Source organism: Moschus berezovskii, chromosome 28 (genome assembly GCF_049115385.1).
Source record: "Moschus berezovskii isolate FMDL1 chromosome 28, NW_MosBer_1.0, whole genome shotgun sequence".
NCBI classification, from domain to species: domain Eukaryota; kingdom Metazoa; phylum Chordata; class Mammalia; order Artiodactyla; family Moschidae; genus Moschus; species Moschus berezovskii.
In genome coordinates, this window is record NC_142487.1 from 12,333,615 (window position 1) to 12,358,040 (window position 24,426).

The window sequence follows — 24,426 nt, forward strand, 5'->3', positions numbered from 1 at the left end:
GCTGATGGATGAATATATATCTTTATATATGTGTGTCTTTCCTCAAGAAGAAAGTTGAATGGTGAATAAGTTACGTTAAGAAATAAAATGTCTGGATTCTTTTTGGGGAAAAAAAAATCTTATAATCATCTTTACTTTGGAATATAAAACATTTTTCATGTTGGTTGCTAAAAATTACAGGAAATTTTATCCAAAATAACTGGAAAAGTCTAGAAGCCAGAAAGAAAAAGTCACTTGTTTCATATTTTAAAGTAACTGGTAGGGCAACAGGTTCCTATAAATAAGTTATAAGTGTTCCAGCCTTGTATCTGCTCCAAGTACAGGCCTGTGAAGTTTCAATTACAAAGGAAATTCTGTCCCCTTCCCCACTTCTCTGAATCACAGGTCTGGGAGCTGGAAGGGGCTTGAGAAGCAGGGGCGTCTGTCCTTACTTTCTATAAAAAAGAGTGGGACCTGGAACAGGTCATGTGGGGGCCTGGCCTGGGGGTGGGGGCTCCTGTATTCTTCTTAACCCAGTGGGAAATGTACACATAGCACATACAATAACTCCATTAAACCTACATTTTCAGGTAACTGCAATTATCCGTTGCTGAACCATCCTGGGTTTGGCAAGGTGAGTGATGTAAGTCATTAGGAATGAGAAAACTTATTTTTTCTGGAATAGTCTTTACTTGGTTTTTTGGCGGGGGAAGTTTTCAGACGGGTGAGAACAGACCAGGCGTGAATTTCCCTGCGGCCGTCACGTCCGTGGTCATCACTGTGCTAAGAACATCTCGCAGCCGTTCCTCTCTTCCCTGCAGACCATGTATGCCCCGCGGTCCAGGGATGGGGTGACTGCCCCGCCTTTTCTCCAGAGGGATCGGTTCAGCCGCTTCCAGCCCACCTATCCCTACGTGCAGCACGAGATTGACCTTCCCCCCACCATCTCCCTGTCGGACGGGGAGGAGCCGCCTCCTTACCAGGGGCCCTGCACCCTGCAGCTCCGGGACCCTGAACAGCAGATGGAACTCAACCGAGAGTCGGTGCGGGCACCGCCCAACCGAACTGTATTTGACAGCGACTTGATAGGCGTGTCCGTGTACAGTGGGGGCCCATGCCCACCTAGCAGCAATTCAGGCATCAGTGCCAGCACCTGCAGTAGTACTGGGAGGATGGCGGGGCCGCCCCCGGCCTACACTGAGGCGATAGGCCACTACCTGGGCGCCACTCCCTCCCACCCCCAGCACAGCGGCGCACACAGGGGGAACAGACTGCTGCTCCAACGGGAAGGCCTCGGAGCACGGAGCTGCCCGTCCAGGGCACGGACAGGAAGCCCAGGGAGTGCGCCTGACCTGCGAGCACACGTGATGTGAGAAACGAAATGGGGGAGTCACAGCACAGCAGAATTCAGTTCTTTTCAGGGGAGCCACATGCAGAAGGGAATAGTGCAGACCTCCAGTCTGGCCACAACAGTATTCATCTGCGGCAGAGACGGGACAGGGCTGGTTTTGGCGAAGTGTGGGCATGAGAACACAAAAGGGTGCTTTGAAGACACCATGAAATAAAACCCACGAGGCGTTTGATTTAACTGTGAAAGCAGAGGCCAGAATGCCTGTTTTACAATTAACCGAATACAGAAGAAAATGTTATACATTATGGGGAAGACTCATTAGTTTGGTTTCCTCCCAGACTGTGGAACTTTTGTTTTAAAAATATGAGTCTAAATTCCTGCTTTGTGTGCCAAGGTATAAAGTGAAGTCAGATGAATGCAAGGAGTTAAATCTGTGTTGTGATGCTGTGTTTTTAAAAATTGCACTATTTTCATTGTTTAACATGAGGAAGCTTTATGTGAAGTCCTGTATGTTGTTTTCTTACCTGTGCATCATTAGGCCCCATAATAATGTTCCCCCCATAATTGTGCAGGAAAGGGTGTTTGGGGAGGTAGCCTAACATACTGCTAACTTACACTTGTGAAGAGAGTCATCACAGGGCATGCATCACCAAGGCACCTGCAGACTGGATGGAGCAGAGGCAACTCCCGCATCCCTGGTGGGTCGAGTCCCTCCAGCCTCAGGCTGTGTGTTTGTTTTACGCCTGCATTCACACATCACACAGTGCTGCCCTAGTCCTCCAGCAGTGCAGTTTCTGCAGTAATTCATTTTTTTTTTCACTGTAGCATGAAATATACTCAGATAATACACTATTTTATGCAATAAACTGTTTAAAATGCAAGGTGGTTATTTTTATAGTGTTGAAACATGTGATTTCAGTGTTTCTTGTGGTCTCTCTTTCCCTGGATAGTTGAGCTCAGGCCTCGATGGCTGATCAGTGAGCCTTGGCAGTGGCTCCTATGTGCCCACTGCCCCGGTGTTGCCTGATGCTGGCTGCGAGTTCTCTGTGCGTAGAAACTCCTGGGTTGAGGAAGGGAATCTGCCCCATATGGGAACCAGTGCCTGGGAGAGACACAGGGCTCAGAAGCAGCTATGCTCCTGGGTCACTCAGCCTGTCCTGGAGACCAGAGCTGGTCAGGGAGTGACTCAGAGCCTTGGGTGAAAATGAAAAGCACAACCTGCAGTTAAACTCAGCTAGAAAACTCAAATCTTGTAACGTTCGTTCTCACCTAACACAATAACTTCCTTCTGCAGAGCATCTGCCTTTCCTGCACCCGGGTGGGGGCTTCTGTGCAGCCCTCACCTGGTCTCGCAGGGTCTATGACCTGCAGGTCCGAGTGTCCACTCAGTTCTGAGTGTTGTCGTCTTGGGTGTGGTTGTCTGGCGAGGTGCCCTTGTGCTGCTGGCAGGGCACTGTCAACCTCAGGTCCTGTCTGCTGCCCTTTCTGAGGCCTCTCTTGGCTGATAAGTCCTGGGTTTTGTCTGGAGGATTGGAATCCTCATCCATTTCAGTGACATCCCCACAAGTAGTTGGTCTATCTTAGGAGAAAATGGTCAGCGGTTGTCACTTATGCTTCAGATCCTCTTGGGCAGTGTGCCTGCTGAGGGCCACAGTGGGAGTTCTAGGACAGGCAGAGCTCTGGGGGCCCTGACCAGAGGACCCCTTCATCTCCCTATGAGGTCAGACGGCCTTGACCACAAGACTATGCTTGCTTGATGGAGGCTTCACCTAGATTTGGTGGTGAATATGGGGACATGCCTGTCCTCATCTGCGGCAGATTGTCAGTCAGGCATCCTCCCAGGTGCAGAACGAGGAGGTTGGCTGATGGTGGTGTCATTCCAAACTTCACCAGCACTTTTGGGAGAGTGGGTGAACCCAGTGTATGGTTCTAGCTCAAAATGGTGAGTTATGCTCAGAAATTGGTAAATTTCTGCAAGTACCTGAACATCTGGCATCTGTCCACGGTACTGGCAAAACAATTATTTAATTCAAATAATTTTAATTGTCCTTTAGAAGAGGTTGCTCTCTTTCAGCCACCCTATTATAACTGCCTCTAATGTAAATAGTTAAAGATGTCTGCATATGTAACTATTCAAAGCATAACTTGGATGGTCTCTGAGGCTGGGCCTCTGTAATGAATTATTTTAAAAGCTGAGGTCCTAAATTGAATTAGGTCAGTCTCCCTTCCATACAGGGAGGAGGTGATTTAGGTCTCTACTCTCTCAAAGGTTGTGTGGCCTGGCATGGAAAGGAGACATGTCTCTGAAGCTGAAGCCTGGTCAGTGGGGCCTGAGGGTCCAGGTTAGACGCCAGAGTCAGGTGACCAAGGAGCAGTGGGTGGAAACTGGGCTCCAATGTCTCAGCAACACCCTGGGTGTGAGCCTTGAGCAGGCCCACCTATAGGAAGATTCATGCATCTGTTGACTTCTTTAGGAAGCCTGGTGTTCCTCAGACACTGAGGTTGTCCTTTCCTACAAAAGAGATTTTGCTAAACAAGCCACGCATTTACAAAGTTCTTCTGTGACCAAAATTCAGTGTTTAAAAAGCTTGACAGGCCTACTCTCTATCCTCCACACCACAAATACACTTGGATATACAGCCCAAACAGCAGAGGAAAACATGCAAAACACAGGCAAGTGTGTCCTGAGAAGGACACTTAAATCCACTAACTGCAGCTGGGAGAGGACGACAGGGGCTAGTAGGAAGGGGCCAGCAGGAAACTGCGGGCCTTTCACCCCAGCACAGGGATCTGTGCTCAGAGAAGCATGTCTCCAACTTCGAGTTACCGCTCTTTACCTGTATTTTATCGTCTTAAGGAGAAGGGCTCAAAGTCCAGCACTTTGCAGAAGTGCTCAGACCTGGCAGAATCCATTCGTCTCTGCCTTCCTCAGAGCCAGAGGCTGCATCCTGACAGGCAGGCCCGGGCCTTACCTTGGCCTGCTCTCTGGCAGAGGTGTCCCTGCAGACACTGGCTGGGGCCGTACGCCCCTCCAAAGCAGCTTCCGTCCGCTGCTGGTCACATGGCTTTTGTGTGGGTCAGCCTGGCTGGACGTGGCAGCTGGGGGCTGCTCCCCAAGCCTTGTGTTTGTGGTGCTGAGGCTGCTGCTTTGAATAACACGTTGGTGTATCCTGCTACCCTGAATTTTTCTTAAAATTTCAAAGCTCAGCAGTGTCTTTCAGGAAAAAACTGGGAAGGATACTGGTGTTGGGTGTGTGGCCTTGCGGTGACAGACACCTGCTCCTCCCTTCTTGGTGGAAGAGCAGGGACCAGGCTCCCCTTCTGCGTGGTCACCTTGGTTACCATGGCTTTGGTGAAGTGGAGATGCATTGGCAAGTCCCCCCAGTGTGAGGACAGTGTCTAAAGGGGCCCAACAAAGGCAGATGAAACACCTACTCTCACCCCAACCATGGAAGGGTCCCAGCGGCACACCTGCCTTGCATGGATTCCCTCGAAATCATGATCTCAGCTTAGGATATTTTACTCCCCAAGTGCTGCATCTTGGGTGTGTATTCCCGGCCAGGGTTAGACGGTCATTTGCTGCTACTGCCTTCAGGTTGGCTCAGGGAGGGAGGCCTTGTGAGCAGTGCTGTCCTCAGGGCATGGTGCTGGCTGAGAACTGTCCAGAGATGCAGGTGATGAGGATCCACATCCTTCCACAGAGCTCAGAGTGCAGCAATTTTAGAATGACTGAAGCGCCACATGTTCTAACTTCAGCCGACGCGTCGTCATGCCTCACTGATAACGGTGCTTTCAGCGTCTGTCATGCATTTATTTTGTAAGGTGCTGTATATATAACTTGACTGTATTATGCACATATCCTACCCAATGGGTGGAACAAAAACGTTGGTACTGCAATATAATGTATAGGTACCAGATTTAACAGAAATGGCATAGAATTTGTGAATGCCTCTGTGCTTTGTCCTCTTTTGTAAGGAAATCTGCGAGTGGATGCATACAGATAAAAGTCTATGTCACTTATTTTCTTATTAAATATCGATATTATAACACAAGGGAAATAAGTGTGAACAAGCAAGCGCAGCCTATGTACAGCAATCAGAGTTGCTTCTTTGTTGTGAAAACACTTTTTAAGAAATAAGTTTTTAAAATTCTGCAGCCTTCTGGGCCATCAGATGCGTATTTTTAATCCCTTCAAGTTTAGTTGGACCAATATTATAGTCAGAAAAAATGCTGATTTTTTTCAACTTGCTTTATGAAAACATATTCTATCTTATGTTGTAGAATGAAGAGGGCAGACCCAGTGAAGAATGCACTTTTCATTAAAATTGCAAAACTCTGGTCAGAGTGAGCACAGTGGCCTGCAGCAAGGATTGTGCAGTCTAAATGCATTTGTGACCATCTGTCTCTGTGTGCCTTTTTGACAAATGGAAGCTGTGAACCATTGAATGAGCAGTAGTGTTTGCAAAAAAATAACTGGACAAACCAGTCCACTTGAGAAGACCCCATTCTCAGAAAAATGTCTGTTATGGGTTGTAATGAGCAGACTGGCAGTCAGCCAGCTGAGTGAAGTCTTAAATCCCTTCCCTTTGATGTCTCCTGGTGATGACTACCCCAGAACCAAACTAGGCTTTGCCATTGACCAGGGACCACATCATTCTCCCTGACAAAGCATCTACTTCCAGCTCTCACAATTCTGACAGTGACCTTTGTATTTATCTTCAAATATTCTAACAGTCAAAAAAGATAGTGACAACATTCACTAAAACCACTGAGGAAACTCTGGGTGTGGGCCTCCTTCCGAGTTCTGTCCATGGAGGTCATTGGTGAAATTCTGCCCATCTGATCCATACTTCCAGTTTATTCTGTCATCAGAAGGTGTTAATTCTAGTTAATTGTTTTTTATTTGTTCTGCGGTATGTGTCCTGATTTGAAAATCACGACAGAATCACACTCTCCTCCACAAAATAAGTACTGACTCTCCTTAAACTGAAAGTGCCTCTGCAGCTCTTGATGCTAACACACCAGAGGTCAGTCCTTCAGCTGTGCTTTTCAGGGGCCATAAGATGATGAGGGTCTGTGTTTTTTGCACCCACAGCCCCTGCTGTCTGCTCATTGCTAGCAGCAGGGTCCTGGTGGTTCAAGTCAAGGGTTAGACGCTCCTCCCTGTGAGAACTGTACCCCGCCCCCCCCAACCCTGGCCAGGACGCTGAGCAGGTTGTTGTCCGAAGCACTAAACCTGGTACACAGCATGGCTTCCTTTCTCAGGACTAACTGAGGCTTAAACTTTACTATTAATGATGCTGGTTCATTTTAATGTGCTTGCTCCTGTATTACTATTCTTCATTTCATGGCTTTCAAAAATTGCATTTTCTGATATAAAAGCTATTTTTAAGTATGTATAATACTATTAATAGCATTTAGTTCACTTTCACTAGGCTGCTTTATAATGACAAGTACAGCTGTATGTGAACTTTTCAATAGTCATAGGTTCAATATCATAGGTTCACATGACTTATGATAATCCAAAGTCATGAAGTCTTTTTTAAACAGCCATTTGTGCTTACTGTTCAACATAATTCCCAGTTATACACAGAGAAAGACTTCCAGCTGTTTTGTACCTGCCTCTCTAACTAAGCGATGATACAGTTCCTAGACCCAAGGTCTGTAAGCACAGTCCTTAAAGGACGATGATGCTCTAGTGCTGTGTGTTATGAAATCAGCCCTTTGTGACTGTTTTTAATGCTGTGGTTGAACTGCAGCTTAAAATCATTAAAAATAATCATTGATACATGTGTCTCCTGTTTTTTTTTTTCTTCAAAAAAATCTTTCACAATATATGTTGGCTGGGGGTGGTGGGGACTGTAAGTACTTAAAAAAATCGTCTCAGAAATGTTTCTGATGCTTATTCGGTTCTTATTCTGACTTTTCAGAAATCATTATATTCTGCTATAAACAACACTGGCAGAATCACATCATACAGTTATGGTTTCTACACAGAACATTCAGGAATTGTCACCTGACAGGTGTCACTTCAGGTTTCTGGATGCTGTCACAAACTGGAGTCAACTCAGCAGAAAACAAGAATGAAATTGATAGGAACTGTTCAGCAGATGCCCTCAGAGGCTGAGGTCGTTTGTATTAGTTTTCAGTTCGTGATGATGGAGCAAAAGGAATTCAAGATTCCTTCACTGACAGACGAGAATGATAACTCTAAGCTCCAAATAAGTACATAGATTCACAGATCACATGATTGAGAATGTACAAAACCTCATACAATCCACAAAAACTGAAGTGTAAATGTTAGTCGTTCAGTCGTGTCCAACTTTTTGTGACACATGGACTGTGGCCCACCAGACTCCTCTGTCCATAGACTTCTCCAAGCAAGAATATTGAAATGCGTGTAACTAAGTTTAGCTTGATTGCAGGAAAAAAATTAATATATTTTTGCATTTCTATACATTAGTAAGTGAACTTTGGAAACTGAAATCTTAAAATACCATTTAAATAACTGCCTGGGCCCAAAACTCTAGTTATAAACCCATTTTTGTTTTGGTCACACCATGTGGGTTGCAGATCTTCGTTTCCTGAGCAGGGATTAAAACTGGACGATGGCAGTGAAAGCAAGGAGTTTTAATCACTAGACTGCCAAGGAGCTCCTCTAACACTTGTTTCAGATTCTGAATTATTTTTTTAGATTATTTTGGAAAGGGGATTAGAAAACTATAAGGAGGAAATGAGCTGTAAGAAAAGGATTTCTCTTAAAATAGCAGTCACTGACAAACCACATTATGCTATTGAATACATTTTATAATCTCTTACTTAGCAGTTATTTAAGAAAATTTAAAGACTTTTCCCCAAACTTATATCCCTCAGTGAAGTAAGACCAGTATATAAACTTTGCTCACAGTTGGGCTTGATTGTTACTGGACTGGGTTCAATAAACCCATTTCTATGTGAGGTTGCCTGGTTGGCTGGGTCTAAGGTCTGGGTGCAGGGAGATTACCTCGAGCTGCTCCGCGGGTGGCAGGAGACGGTCAGAGCGGGCCCACTGGTGTCCATCTAGGCAGCAGGGCTCTGCGTAGCCCTGAGGAATGAGAGGCTGTGCTGGAGGGCAGCAGGCGGGATGCTGATCTCTATCGTCAGGGGCCTGTGGGACCCCTTCCTGCAGCCCTGGCTGGCTATGCATTGGAAGACCCTGAAGATTACAGAAGCCCCAGGCCGAAAGCACACAAGAGGCTGGGAAGCTGCTGGGGGCCCAGGAGCTGTCCATCGGGCTGGAGCTGAAGCACTGGAGGCCAAGGAACCCCATGTGGGTTCTCCAAAGCCCAGGTACTGCTTGATGCCCAACCAGGGAAGGAAATGCCAAAGTCTGGACCTGCCATTTTCCGCTCGGGCTACACTCAGCACAAGATGTGACAAAGCCCAACACCTCCCTCCTTGGCAGGCAATGGGCTCCTTCCCCCACTCCCCCTGCATATGTGGGGAGCTCCCATTGCACTCTGGGGGCTGCACTGGACCCTAGACCCACCCCCACCCCCCAGTCTCTGGCTTTCTTGGACTGACTTCTGTTCATTGGATCATTTGTGAAACAACAGAGCTGCCAACTGCTAAGCAAATGGACTAGCAACTCAGGCAGCCCTCTTACTGCACCTTCGGGAAACATCTTAAAAAAAAAAAAAAAAAAAAGGTGTGCTCAAGAGAAACCTCCAGAACCTTCAGCGATGCACTCACAGTGGCCTTGGAACAGACACTTTCTCTGACTTTCCATGGTGACACTTGCACATAACAGTTTATAACAAACCTGTTACTTTAAAAAAACATCATAAAGATCTTTCATTATAGTGTTATGACATTTTGCTTCGAAAGAGCTGCTGCTGCTAAGTCACTTCAGTCGTGTGCGACTCTGTGCGACCCCATAGACGGAAGCCCACCAGGTTCCCCCGTCCCTGGGATTCTCCAGGCAAGAACACTGGAGTCGAAAGAGCTACATGTATCTAATATACGACCTGTCTCTTTTCTTTAAATACCTCCTCTACCTAAACTGTTAAGATCTTTGTAAAATTCCTGGAATTACCTCCTAATATCACTGAAATAAGACAGCCAGTAGCTCCATATCTTACTGGAGCATAAAGGACTACAGTAACATCTTCCATCCGTAAATAAACAGAAGGTAGACTCTAAAACAAACTTAAGACTATATTTGAAGACATAGTCTTATTTTCACTACTGGCAGGAAGGTGACCTTAATACATGTACCCTTTTCCCTTTGTTGGAAGCTGCAAACAGTTCCCTAATATATGCAAAATGTTGATTCAGTTTAAAAAAAAATTGTTTCGATACTTAAAACGTTGGTTTCGCTATTTTTCTTGAATGGTCTCTTTTTTTAACGTGTTTTTTGTTTCAGTTGTTAATTTTTTGAGCACTTTTTTCCATTTTGTAGACGTTACGTCTCGGCCAGTTACGACTTCCTCTTTACCTTGTCAGCAATCCTACTTAAAAACAGATGCACACACCAGACATAGCAAGTTTAAGGCTTACTATAAATGAAATGGGTCATGATACTTACCACACATACACACTCTGGATAATTTAACTCAGTGCCCACTATGTGCTACTGGCCTGCTACAAACACTCCACACAGACACTCCAGGGGTCCCCCTTTCGGCTCTCTGTAGGTTCCCTTAAGGACTAGGTTGGCAAGATGAGAGCCAAGCAGTGTTTGACAAGATCAAGTATTCCTGATACCAAATATGATAAAAGAACTTCTTACACTTTCAGAGAACATTTTACTAGAGAATTTCAAAGCACTTCCCAGCGTCTCACTTTCTGTAACTTAACAAACACAATAGAGTTATGAAACTGGATGGCAGCAGATCTCCAATGGACTGAACCAAAGGTGGAAACGCAGCTTCTTAGACCCACAATTTATCCTCATTGGAAAACATGCCCTATGCAAAGTGAAAAGTAAAAAGAAAGTTTCATTTAACACATTTAAACCAGGCAGTCTCAGTGACCAAAAATAAACAAGAAATTTGTTAATATCTATCTCAGCATTTAACATTCACAATATGTGAATTATTTAATAAATTAAAACAGGTTCACTGTTTCTGGATTTGAAAAAAGGCTGTCAGTTTCGAATCACAAGTTTGATCTGCATTAGCAGATAAACCATCCTTCCTGCCTGATGAACCCTGTGTGTGGCAGTGAGTTGTGCACCTTCATACTCTGCCCTCCCCCACCAAGAAAAGGGTCACCACAGCATATCCAACACAAAAGACATATCAAATGTAAACATTTTTTCCCTTCAAAATATTCTCTAAATTTGGCCACTTTGGCACACAAAGTGACGGTGATGCCTGTGTATTTCTGGCAATCCCTCTGGCATCCTCTTACCGAATCAGATCACTCACAACAGACAAACTAGAAAGAGGCCATTCCCACTTTAAATTCTAAGGTTAGAACTGCAGTAAAGACAGTCAGAGCAAAAGGAACCACACTCACTCAGATGTGACAACTTTCACATCTGACCATGACTGAATTTCATTTCAAGCTGGTTTTAATGATAGCTTTGCTATTTTAAAAAAATTAAGCAAAATGTTTAAGTAAAAATGTTTCAATGCAAGGAGCAAACAGCGTTTACATTCTTAAATGGTACTCCATAATGGAATCAAGCCCAACACTGGCAGGTGGAGACCAGACAGCAAGGACAGGAAGGTCCCACCCTCCCAGAACTGCACTGCTGAGAACACAAGCTCCAGGCACTGCTGTGGGCATTTGATCCCCACTATAAACTTCAGGTATAATGATTTCTCTTTTCCTCTGAGAGATTAGCTGGAAAGGACATGATGTAGGAATAACAAGAGTTTTATGTGCTGGGTGACAAAGTGCTATGGCCACACAGATTTGCTAAAAATTTGATTATGACAAGCTTCAGCAAAAGTCATTTTTAAAGGATCAATTTTTCATTTACATGTAACCACACATCTTATTTACATATATATGACTCAACTTTCATTCAGCTTTCTTCATTTAAAGTCTGCAGCAACCATTATATAGTCTTCACAGAAGGACTACATATCCTCTTATTCACAGGCAGTTCTGATGATGAAATCCTGTCTCCACATTTGAGAACTGAACACAGTTAAAGCCTCAGTGAGTAATAAAGATGAAGATCCAGTGTTAAATCTGCTTACAGCCACACCAGCTATTCAAGGAGTCAGCAGCTGCAACTAAGTCCAAAGCAAGGATGACTGAACACATGGACCACTGCTTAATGCTGCTACTGCCGTGAAATTCTTCTACTGGGTTCATCTTTTCTTTTAAAATAACTGATTTTTCTAGTAATGTTTAAAGTTATCTCAGTTCTTTAACTCAAGAGAACTGCTATATTTAGGCTGCTAACCAAAAAAAAAATAAAAATCAAGAGCATGTACCTTTGTCCATAGTCTCCAAATGTTCAAGTGCAAGAACTGTCTAAAACCTGGTATGTAAGGCACCTTATTCCACTTTTTTCTTAAGAGAAACCTTTCCTTTGGTTTCCTGCAGTTTTTCAGTGAGTCTGTCCTTTGTCTCCTCCATCTTCTCTGTGAGGAGCTCCTTTGTTTCCTCCATCTTGTCCTGCAGGTACTCCTTCACGGGGGGTGGTGTTGACATGTAGCCCCGGCTACGCAGATACTTCACAGTGAAGGAGGTCCCCCCCAGGGTGACAGTGTACCGCGCAGGCGTTGCAATCTGCAGGAAAACCAGACAGTTTAGTACTGATTATAACTACCATCTTAAGCAAAAACTGGCTGGCTCAGTGGTAAAGACTCCGCCTGCAATGCAGGTGATGCGGGTTCCACATCCCTGGGTCAGGAAGATCCCCTGGAGGAGGAAATGGCAACCCACTCCAGTATTCTTGCTGAGACAATCCCATGGACAGAGGTGCCTGGAGGGCCACACAGTCCATGGGGTCGCAAAGAGTCGGACACTACTGAGCACACATAAGCAAAAACAGTGTGAAATTAAAATTCTTGGTATTAACTATCAATTACTTTATTGCTTCACAAGGCTAACATAGTTACGTACTATATGGTTTTCCCTCCTAACATTCCGTAAGTATTTGTCACCTAGACGCTGACCTAGGATCAAAGAACATACACAGTAGCAGCACCAAAGTTTGTACCCCACATGCTAATAAACCTGAGACAGGAGCCCTGGAAATCAGTGAGGGCTCAGGACCCTCCGACAACAAAGGCATATGCATTTCCATTCTCAGCAACCCTGTCAATCTGCACACACTCTACGAAACTGAGGGGCAAACATGAGCCTAATGTTTGTTCCTCATGGAGTTTAGTTTCACTTGTAAATCTCTTTTCTTTAACTTCTCCAGGCTTTATGATACTTTATCATTACAGTCCACACTGAGTCTGGAATCCCAACCAGGAACTTTGTGAGGCGAACAAATGGTAAAATGGCACACATGGAGGAGACAAGTACAGGTCACCTGACCAGAGGTTAGTGTCCCGAACTAACTAGTAGAATAATTGGTTCAAAGGGAGAACTGTAACAGCAGAGGCTGCATCACATTCTGAGGCAAGGAACCTCTCGATCTGCTGTTCTACCTGAGAAGTCAGGTTACAGGAAACACCCAAGTGGACAATTTACACCTCCCTCCTCCCAGAGGAACGTGAGTAGAGCCATTGCTGCCATCAGCCCACCTGTGTGCCAGCCTCGTGTTTCAATTCTAACCGGGCAACAGGCACTGAGCACTGATGTTCCCTCAGAGCACAGCACCAGCACAGTGGAAACGCAGAGGAAGAAGACAGAACTCTGAATTCCTAGGCACTCATGAGCAAAGACAACAGACATTCAGAAAAGAAGAAACACACATGGGATAAGAAACAGTTATAATTAGGGACATGGTTTAAACCATCAGGAGAGATGGATTTATTAAGGTTAAATTACACAAACTGCAAATTCATAAATTGATAATTTACGGATAAGTTTTAATGTTGAAAAACTGAGCAATTAAGCTTTAGCTCTCTAGTCAAAATTATATAAGAAGAAATCTAGTATTTTGGAGGACTTTAATGAGGATTAAAGTACTACTATAAACCCGTAATTCTAAGTATTTTTATAACAAAAATAAATTAACATCTAGTTTCCCAATGTTTTCTACCTGATTTCCTAGAATAAAGCTACGAAGAACCTCATAATGTTTTGTCAATTGAGAAAGATTAATATAGCTAAACTTCACAATTTACAATGAATCTTCCAAAATAACCACAAGTATAAAAACTATTTACAAAGATGTCATTGTCTGAATCTAGACAACAGTTGTAAAGACAATGAACAAATGAAATATACGTAACATCAACAATGAAGTCTAAGGTTTATCACATATATCAATTTGATTTAAACTTTACTATTTTACTTTTTAGGAAGATGAACTATTATAAACAGTAAAATAAATGCTATATTTCACTAATATGTCAGGTGGCATATAGATCTCTGAATAAGGAAAATTAATGTACCGTCAATAGGAGAAATGTCAGAGATGACCTGCTTGCTAGAAACTCAGAAGTCTCACATGTGTCTCAGCACAGCAGGCTGTGAACAACCTACCTATTCTTAGGGCACTTCTTCCTAAGCCAAAATTTTATACTTTACTTTTAGTCATTAGACATGTAAGGGATGAAATACACTAAGTTATAAAGGTAAGCCTGGGAACAGGCAGGCAGTGTTATGGAGGTTCAGTGTGAGGAGCCATTCACCCACAGCAGTACCTACCTTAAACAGGGCATATGCTGTTAGTGCATTTCCACTCTGGGAATTTTTCAGAATGTTCACTATACTGTCAGGTAACCCAATAAGTTCTAGAAAAGGAACGACATTCACTCCTCTAAGAAAGAAACAGAAAGTAATTTATATGTATATAAACTTTTGGGGGTAATTATTTTCAAAAGATTACCTGAAAACATCAAAACCAAATTTTTGTTTAAAAGTCAATTCTGCATCACCAAGCACACTCTAACTTCACTCTAAAGGAACAACATGCATGAACACCAGCATCCTACTGTGCACAGCTTCTGCTCATGGACATCCCTCATTAGCACACTGAGAAAAATAGAATCATTTATCAGAGCAAAATTAATAGCACTAGGTAACCTGACAAAAAAGGATCAGAATCATTCACCTGATCTTGGAATCTTTAGTTCCTTAGAATGATCCAACTCAAACTTTTACGACCTAATATTTTTATCTCTAAAATTACATGTCAAACTATACTATCACCATAAAAGCAAGGGATATTATAACATCACTTACTGTGTTATTATGCAAAGAATAAATGATTCTATGGGTTTGATAAAACTTCAATGATTCTAAAAAGATGCTTCTACTATTAGGCTCAAAAGGCACCTGAAGAAGCAATTACCATAAACTGCAAGAAATTTTGGGAGGGAGGGAGAGAAAGCAGATATCGTCTCTAATCTAGCTGGTAAACCCTAATTGCTTTTTAGATTCCCTGAGCGTTGAGTTTGCCACGCTGACATATTTGTGCTCTCCTGCTCTCTCCCTCACTATCCATACTGGGTTGGCCAGATGTTTCCAAAACATTGCAGAAAAACCCAAACTTTCTGGTCAACCCAATAGTTTTTCAGATGTTTGGCTTTCACCCCTAAATCACAAGGTTCTCATTCTGTGCTTCTTCATAAGCACAATCATCACAGGAAATAGGACAGTATATAGTTAATAAAACAGTACATTATTTAATGTTAAAATTCCCTGTATTGTCCCATGTCCCTTGTCACTATCTTCTCCATGTTTTCCAGTTTTTATCCAGAAGTGCTACCCAGCATATTCTGTTGAGGAGGAAGGCAGGATGTCTTTTTTTGATGCTGAGACTTTTGAAGCTTCTGAGTCAGTCAAGTGGTATAACAGCCCCCCCCGCCCACTTGAGTTTATCTGATTGTTTCCTCATGATTAGATTTGGGGTAAATGTTTCCTGACAAGAAAGCTGCAGAGCTGATTCTGTGCCATCAGAGCATCACAGCAGGAGCCCCAGGATCAGTCAGTCCCATCACTGATGTGAGTCTGACTTGTGGTTAAGGTCTGGTCCACAGGTTACTCCTCTGTACAAGTACTCATGCTCTTTATAATAAAGAAAGGGAACAGCCTGGATTCATTATTATTATAGTGGCTGTAATCTCCTAGTTTATTTTTAACATTAAAAATTAATTTGGTTAACTGGGGAAAGTTGTCCCTCTCTGATCTCACTACATAATACTAGGAAATCAGAGAACTTTTTCCAGCTAAAATCGTATCAGATAAACCCAGCATCTAGTTGGTTGAATTGAAAACCTATATTTAACACAACTCCAACATTACAATAAAATCATCTCACAGTCAAAGATTACACAGTAAGATTTACTGCCATTCAAACAAACACTAAGATTTTCTAAGTATGATTTCCCTTAGAACAAACTGACTTAATTTCTCAAGTGTTAAGGATCTAACAAAAACATTAGGGACTGTTCTGAAAAGCAACACATCCTACCTAATATAACTGAGCTATGTGATGCTATAACAGAACTGGACCACCAGTCATGGCTGGGCAATAGAGCTGGGTCTGGCAACCAAATTTCCATGCTGACAGAAAGCCAAAGGTAGGTGGTGGTGGATGAGGGAAAGGACTTTAAAGCCTAATTAATTAACATCACTAGATCATTTGAGGGTTTAATTTTTTGGTTATAGAACTCCTTTACTGAAGGCAAGGAAAAATAAATGGAAAAAAAGTACTCTTTAATAGTCCAAATAAGAATCTCATATTCAATTATTTAAATTTCTCCCCCTCAGGTCAGGAGGCTGAATGCTTATTAAAAGCAACCTAGGGAAGGCAAAAGAAACAAGGAAGAAACTCATCATCAGTCACAAAACAAAATCAGAAAAATCCTCAATGGCTCCAAAAAGAAAATTTGGTATGTAGAAAGCCATTCATTAAATAGAAGAAATGAATGTCTATGAAGTTTTTATGTAAAATGGTACACAATATTAGGCTCCATTAAAAAACTAAATGCAGTTCTGAAGATTTCTATATTACACATGTCCAGAAAATGTCATTAATAAACAAAAAGGTAACTCCATAAAATGCACATACAAAATCTCTGCAAAGAAAGGAACAATTCTTAAGGAAAATGATGCATAATGAAGAAGGAAGTAACTGAGTAACAACTGAATGCAGAGAAAGATATGAAAAGAAACAAAATGGCATCAGTCACACAGGTTAAAAATAATCCTTTTTAGAACACTGGCAAAGAAACATTTCTAGACTTGTGTTTCCTAAGAATAGTCTCCATTCCATCATCTTTTAATTTAGTAAAGGATAAGCTCTTTCCAACAAGTGAGCTTTATAATACTTAATACCTATCAAACATTAAATATAAACCAAAACTGAAAATCAGCAGTCTTTTGGGAAAGTATAAAATAAATCTAAACCCACTAGGGGAGTTCACGAAAACATCAAAATGGTCTTCACTGTGCATCTCGTCGCCTGCAGGATGATGAGCACGCTGCCCACTTGGTCACACCCAGGCCACAGCAAGAAAAGCCACACAGCACTCAGGGAACAGGCACACGCTGGCACACCCAGTTCTGCTGGTGGCAGAAACAAACTGGAAATCATAGGGAATCTGGTTGTATGTGAAACTCCTGCTCCTAAAATAGTGTGAACAACACAACTCACTTTAAAAGAAAGGAACAGTATTTATCAAGAAAGGTGTATTTATAAATTCTATATTTTAAGTGCACAACAAATCAACTTCTGATCAGAATAAAATACCTTACCTTGACATTCATCAGATGTAGTATTAAGGTATAAGTCTATAACTTGTTCATTTTTGTGTCTACAACAGATACAAGTCAGGCTTTATAAAAATCTTATTATTTCCAACCAAAATCATACACGTGGCAAAATAAGTTCTTTTCACAGTGATTAGCACTTTTAGCAATATCTTATTTAAATACAAAGCTAACTTATGGTGCTGTCAAATTTCTGGAATCAGTTATTTTATTTCTGTGCTATCCTAGATGCTGATGGGACATGAGCACAGTGGTTAAGATTTGAAATCAGACTGAGTTATTTTGGGAAAAAACTAAGTTATTTTGACTTATTCTTGTTTAATCTGCTCTCTCCTTAATAAGATGGGAATAATTACATTACCTACTTCATATGGTTGCCAAGAGAATTACATGATACAGTTACAAAAATTTTAGTATAATATCTGCTGTACACAGTAAACAAATGTTAGCTATTGTTATTAAAATGTGGAAAACAGCTATGAAAGACAATCATCCTCCATCAGTTGAAGACATTAAAGCACTGAAAAAACTATTTAAAGGCTTTCATTAGTATAATTAACATTCTGATAAAACAGGCTCAATCAAGCAAAAACTTACTTTATGGCTGCATAGTAAAATGTTCCAAACCAAACAGCAGAAGTTACTAGATGCACTGGAATCAAAACTTTTCCATATTGTCTAAATGTTTTCTTAAATCGTTGATAAAGACTAATAGATCTGTCTTGTAATGGATCAGGTTCTTCCTTTTTTTCGGAGGGAGGTCCTGAGGATGTGGCACTGGATGACAGAACTCTCTTGGATAAGATATCCTGCTCCCACTGTTTATGGTGAAAGACCCCTGGTTGGGATGGAACAGCAATGAATGGCTTCCTTTCCTTTGCAACACACTGGGCAGTGGGTAAGTGCAGCCACCGTTTCTGAGGGCCCTGTACCACAACCACTCTGGATTCCGAGGTATATAAAAGTAATGGTCCCTTTAAGTTTTGACAGTGTCCCAAAAGACCGGCTTTATGTGGTTCCATGCACGTCCTATGTGCCAGTTGGAATACAGTCTTTGGTACATTCCATTGCATTTTGAAGAATGGAGACTGATGGACCTCAGCTTCTATAGACACTAGATTAAAAAAAAAATTAGATTATACATAATTTCCATTATAAACCAATCCACTTAAACATAAATTGTTAACTATTAGGAAGTTAAAAGACAGACACTGTTTCCAAATCCACAGAAATTAATGTTAAGGTATATAGTTCTAATATACCACAATTTTTAAATTTCATTAAAACACATCATTTAAATATGATACAGTAAACCACTGCAGCAGACATCATGAAGGGTAAGGTTTAGGGGCTGTTTTATTGCTACAAAAGGGGTATCTGTACGGCTTCTCTCATTCTACAAAGAAGCAGTGTAATATAATGGGAAAATCAGATCTGGAAGGAAAAGAGCTGGGCTGTAATGTTTTGGGGTCATAATTCTGTGCAATTATCTCTTAGACTGGACTTGAGATGGGAATTTCAAGACCTGAATTCATTACTCTCCACATCCCCCGTCTCTGAAAACAGAACAACCAATCAGTCTCATTATACTTGTTTATTTGGCAAAAATGCTTTAAATCTTCACATACATGGTCATCCAGAACCTGGTCTTTGTTATTAAGTATCTGAGCAGTGGTATCCAGTGGTGATATCTTGCATATCTCTGTTGTCACATCACATCATGGGCTACAGTGCCCTCTTTACCACTGAAGATAGTGAAGAGTGCTTTTAAGGCTAATCAGATTATATCACCAATTCCAGGAACACCATAACCAATTCAGAAAATTCATCCTTACAATTCTCTTCCTTTAGAACCACTCTTAGTACCAAAATATGAATCAGAAGGGTTCTCCAGAGATATTGAAGCAACAGGAAAAAACACAGATGTTTATCTACCTATCTCTATAGGGCTTCCCAGGTGGCACTAGTGGTAAAGAACCTGCTTGCCAATGCAGGAGACATAGAGATGCAGGTTCGATCCCTGGGTTGGGAAGGTCCCCTGAAGGAGGAAATGGCAACCCAGTCCAGTATTCTTGCCTGGAGAATCCCATGGACAGAGAAACCTGGTAGGCTACACTCTGTGTGACCTGGTAGGGTCACACAGAGTCGGACACGACTGAAGCGACTTAACAGGCATGCACCTATCTTTTGGCTTATCTCTATCGATATTTCTATCTATTGGGTATCTATTATAGGGTTGTTTAAATAAGTACATGTTTAAGGAACTGGCTCACACAATTGTCAGGGCTACACATTTGATATGTGCAGGGTAGATTTGCAGGTGGGAAACTCAGACAAGAACTCATGCCACAGTCTTGAGTAACTCTTCTTCAGATGCCTCAGTTTGAAATTTAGACTGAATGAGGCCCACCCACATTATGGAGGGTAATCTCCTTTTTAAAGACAGTTGATTACAGATGTTAACAGATTTTCAAAATACCATCAAAATAACACCGAGATTAGTGTTTGATTAAATAACTATGATTTTGAACTGTGGTCCTTCTCTCGTCTTGGAGAAGACTCTTAGAATCCCTTGGACTGCAAGGAGATCCAACCAGTCCATCCTAAAGGAAATCAGTCCTGAATATTCATTGGAAGGACTGATGCTGAAGCTGAAACTCCAACACTATGGACACCTGATGCAAAGAACTGACTCATTCGAAAGGACCCTGATGCTGGGAAAGATTGAAGGCAGGAGGAGAAGGGGACGACAGAGGATGAGATGGTTGGATGACATTACTGACTCTGTGGACATGAGTTTGAGTAAGCTCCAGGAGTAGGTGATGGACAGGGAGGCCTGGTGTGCCGCAGTCCATGGGGTTGCAAAGAGTTGGACACGACTGAGCGACTGAACTGAGCTGATAGCCAGATCTCTTGTTCTTACAGTTGCTCAGTCTTGTCCAACTCTCTGTGACCCCATGGACTGCAGACCACCAGGCTTCTCTGTTCATGGGATTTTTCCAGGCAAGAATACTGGCTTGCCATTTTCTTCAGGGGATCTTCCTGAACCAGGGATCAAAGCCACATCTACCTTCCTTCGCAGGCAGGTTCTTTACTAATGAACCACCAGGGAAGCCATCCATAGCCAGGTCTAGTTGACAGAGCTACTCATCACACATACAAGCTTATAGATTTCTCAACCAAATCTTTACTTTCTACTATAGTAAAAACCTTTTAAACAATGATATCTTATGTGCTCAAAAAAAGGCAATAAAATTTCAGTAGGGACACTTTGGTTGAGTGAACTGGAGGAATGAACAGTTCTTCCAAAACTGTTTAGAGAAACACACCTTCTACAACCACCTCTTTTTCCTACCTCCAAGAATAGTATCATTCCTGGAAAACTGTAACATTGTATCTACATTTTAAAAACAATTTTTATGTTTCAAAAAATGTGATCTTCAACCCCACAATAGAAATGACACCTTAAAATTACACATCTCTGAGTGCTCACTTTATGGGATGGTATCTATGGAATTTGCTGCTTGCCTTTAACCAGAAAACTTACAAGTTACCACTTCATTTTTCTCTCAGCAGACAAAAGTCTAATACAAAACAAGAGAATTCCAAACCAGTCTGGGTGAATGGACCAAATAATCAAAACTGCACATAAAGAAATCTTATAAATGGGTTGAAATAAATCCTGTATGTCCTTTCAAAAAATCTTTCTAGGTGATTCATTCATCCATAACCATCCCACTATGTGCCAGGCACTGTTCAAGGCACCTGGGTTAAATCACTGAACAAAATGATGATCCCTGTCTTGCTAGAGTTCACGTGCTAGCAAGACAAATCTATCCAGTTATTTTCTCTCTGACCATAATAACCCAAGCAGTAAGAAGTATCAAAACATTTTCTGAAAATCTACTATGTGCCAGGTAACTTCCAGTTCTCAGTCTGGCCTTAAATAGGCACTGTTTCATTATTAGCACAGTACAGTCTCTGGGCTTTCCACATGGCTCAGTGATAAAAGAATCTGCCTGCCAAGGCAGGAGCTGCAAGAGACCCTGGTTCCATCCCTGGGTCTGGAAGATCCCCTGGAGAAGGAAAGGGCAATCCACTCCAGTATTCTTGCCTGGAGAATCCCATGAACAGAGAAGTCTGGTGGGCTTCAGTCCATAGGGTCGCAAAGAGTGGAACATGACTGGGCATGCACAGACCATGGTCTCTGGAGTCAGGCTGCTTGGATCCAAAACCTAGCCCACTACTACTTCTCAGCTGCATGACCTTGGGCAAGTTACTTACCACTAATCTATAAAACAAAATAATCGTAACAACTATCCCACTGGATCATGTACAAATTAAAAATGAATCCGAATATATAAAGGTACTAAAAGGTACTACTAGACAATCAGCTATTACTATTTTAACTCAATTTCCAGAAAAGCAGTTATTACTCAGGCAATAGTGGGGAAAAGTAACATCAATGGTAAATTTTAATTTTTATCTAACTCATTTACTCCCTCCCGGGAGTAGGAAATGGCAGCCCATTCTAGTATTCTTGCCTGGGAAATCCCATGGATAGAGAAGCCCGGTGGGCTGCAATCCATGGGGTCACAAGAGAGTCAGACATGACTTAGTGACTAAACAATAATTTACTCCCTCCATCTCTACTATCCTCAAGAGTTCTTCCTGTGCTTGAAACCAATGGGTAATCGTTAAATTAATTTCACCTATAACCTGCCTTACACCACATTCCAGTCACCTTTCTCTACACTCCCCCTGCCATCTCAGAGTGCCCTACTTCTTTATTCTTTATCCCATAAATACCCAGAGCCCTTCACCTTAGGGTGAAAAGTGAAAGTCGTTCAGTTATGTCAGACTCTGCGACCCCATGAACTGTAGTGTGCCAGGCTCCTCTGTCCATGGAATTCTCCAGGCAGGAATACTGGAGTGGGTAGCCATTGCCTTCTCCAGGGGGATCTTTCCAACCCAGGAATTGAACCCAGGTCTCCAGCACTGCAGGCAGATTCTGTATCATCTGAGTCATCAGGTAGGCCCCTATATATCTTATGCACAACAATTCATGGTGGAGTCTGGATAATATAGTTAGGAGGTTTTTAATCTAATGAGAAAATTTCTTAAGTCAAAATTAGACTCATTTTCTGTAAAATTACAGTAGCAACTCTCTTAAGAAACTTTAGCATCAGAACTAGCAAATATAGATATATAATTCCGTTCCGTTCCGTTCCATTGCTCAGTCATGTCCGACTCTTTGCGACCCCGTGGACTGTAGCCTACCAGGCTTCTCCGGCCATGGGCTTCTCCAGGCAAGAATACTGGAGTGGGTTACCATTTCCTTCTCCAGGGGATCTTCCCGACCCAGGGATCGAACCCGGGTCTCCCACATTGGAGGCAGACGCTTTAACCTCTGAGCCACCAGGGAAGCCCAGATATGTAATTACCCAGTTCTAAATGCATGAATACGTAGGTTAGTACAATCTCCAGCACTATATACCTTTGCTTTAGGTGGAGAGCAAATGAACTTTAGGTGGAGATCAAAAAATCTACTATAAAAATAAGGATCAAAATAAGAATATGCCATGTGGAAAAACCTATTTCCCCAATGTGTTGTGCAAAGTAACGAGTACTTTTAAATCACAGTTTAAGAGAAAAAGTGAGTGTTAGTTGCTCAGTCGTGTCAGATTCTTTGTGACTCCTTTGATTGTTGGCCAGGCTCCTCTGTCCACGGAGTTCTCCAGGCAAGAAAAGGCACATTTTGTTTGTCATAGTGATTTTTTACAGATGTCAGCGGTGGCAGGTCACTAATTTATGTTTAGAAAAATAAACAAGATGTTCAGTTGAATTTTTATGTTTGATTACAAACATACTCAAAGTAACCTTGTGATATGAGGACAGTAATGATCTAAAAGGTGCATGCATCACTACAATAATAAAAACAATCAACTTCAGAAAAAAAATGAACTGAAGTTAATTCTCAACTTAGCTCACTACATATAATAAAATACAAGTACAGTCATCTGAAATTGATGGCTCCTCCTCATTTGTTAAAAATAGGCTTCGTTCTTGGGCCAAAGTTTATAAAGAATCAACAACTTCAGCAAGGTTAAAGCCCACAATTTAGAAATGACTGGATTCTAAAGTACATGCTGCAGACACTGCTTGCTTTCCCCCAAGCGAAGTCTACCGGCTGCTGTAATTGCGCCTACTGACAGGTATGCAGGCCAGCACACCTATTTCCATAGCTGCTTTTAAATGGTTTAAGTGTGGTAACGAAGAATAAAAGACATATTTCTGATCACGTCTTTACACCATCTCGGTGGGAGGTGGTGAGGCGCAACGCGTCAACCATCTTAGTCCACCGGCACAGTTTTGACCCTAGCGTAGGGGGTGGAAAGCAGGAACGTGCGACACTCCGGTGGAAATCTGGGGAGGAAGGATGCACCAAACGAGTTGACTCCCCAACCACCCCATACCAAAGTCCAGTAAACAGATACTATCACTGAAATGAAGTGAGGAAGTGAAGTCGCTCAGTTGTGTCCGACTCTTTGCGACCCCATGGACTGTAGCCCACCAGTCTCCTCCATCCATGGGATTCTCCAGGCAAGAATATTGGAGTGGGTTGCCATTTCCTTCTCCAACTATCACTGAAGCGTTTCTCAAAAACATGTCTGGGCTGTCCCGCTCCTCCAAAGGCTGACTGAGCACGGTCCTCTCGAGGGAGGGCTGGCTGGAACTTCCAAGTGCGGCGGAATGGAGCGACCCGCGAGGCAGCGAGAAGCAGGACGCCGCGCGCTTCCGAGGCAAGTCCGAGCTCGGGGGCTCCCGGCCCCTTCCGGCCCCTCCCGGCCGGCGTCCGAGGAAGGGCAGACCAAAGGCTGGAAAACCGCCCCACGGACAGGGTTAGCAGGACAACGGGCCACTGCGAAGGGCGGGGTGACCTCTGTCCGCCCAGGGGCGCTCGCGCCGCGTACCACGCTGAGGAGGCCCCGCCGACCGCCCCTCCCCCAGAGGCCTCGACCCCCGTTACCTCAGGGCCTGAGGCCGCCGTGCAGCCCGGAGGAGCCGCTCGGAGACCCCTCCGCGTCACTCCTCTGAGCGACCTGCAGAACGTGGGTCTGGCCGCCGGAAGCCGGGGGCTCAGGCGACCAGCCTCCTACCCGCCCGCCGCGCCGTCCCTCCAACCAGGTTCACGCGTCCCTTCGAGCCGTCGCCCTCCGCAGGCCGCGCGCGGCACGCCGGGACTCGGGATTCCG

General features: G+C 43.0%; 2 protein-coding genes across 2 annotated transcripts in view; one reads left to right on the forward strand and one right to left on the reverse strand.

The window, feature by feature from the left end:
- LDLRAD4 (low density lipoprotein receptor class A domain containing 4) overlaps positions 1 to 7,118 on the forward strand; it is a 65,280-nt gene extending 58,162 nt beyond the window's left edge. Inside the window, 2 exon segments of the mRNA XM_088833368.1 lie at positions 801 to 1,269; positions 1,272 to 7,118. Of these exon segments, the coding sequence (XP_088689494.1) occupies positions 801 to 1,269; positions 1,272 to 1,330 (528 nt within the window). The 3' untranslated portion in view covers positions 1,331 to 7,118.
- Positions 6,622 to 24,387, reverse strand: MIMS1 (mitochondrial inner membrane scaffold 1). Its single transcript, XM_055417268.2, has 4 exons — positions 24,201 to 24,387; positions 17,768 to 18,284; positions 14,102 to 14,213; positions 6,622 to 12,061 (listed from the first exon to the last, which is right to left on the reverse strand). The coding sequence occupies exons 2-4, from the start codon at positions 18,241 to 18,243 to the stop codon at positions 11,828 to 11,830; spliced, it is 822 nt and encodes a 273-aa protein (XP_055273243.1). The 5' UTR covers positions 18,244 to 18,284; positions 24,201 to 24,387; the 3' UTR covers positions 6,622 to 11,827.
- Positions 24,388 to 24,426: the final 39 nt, after the last annotated feature.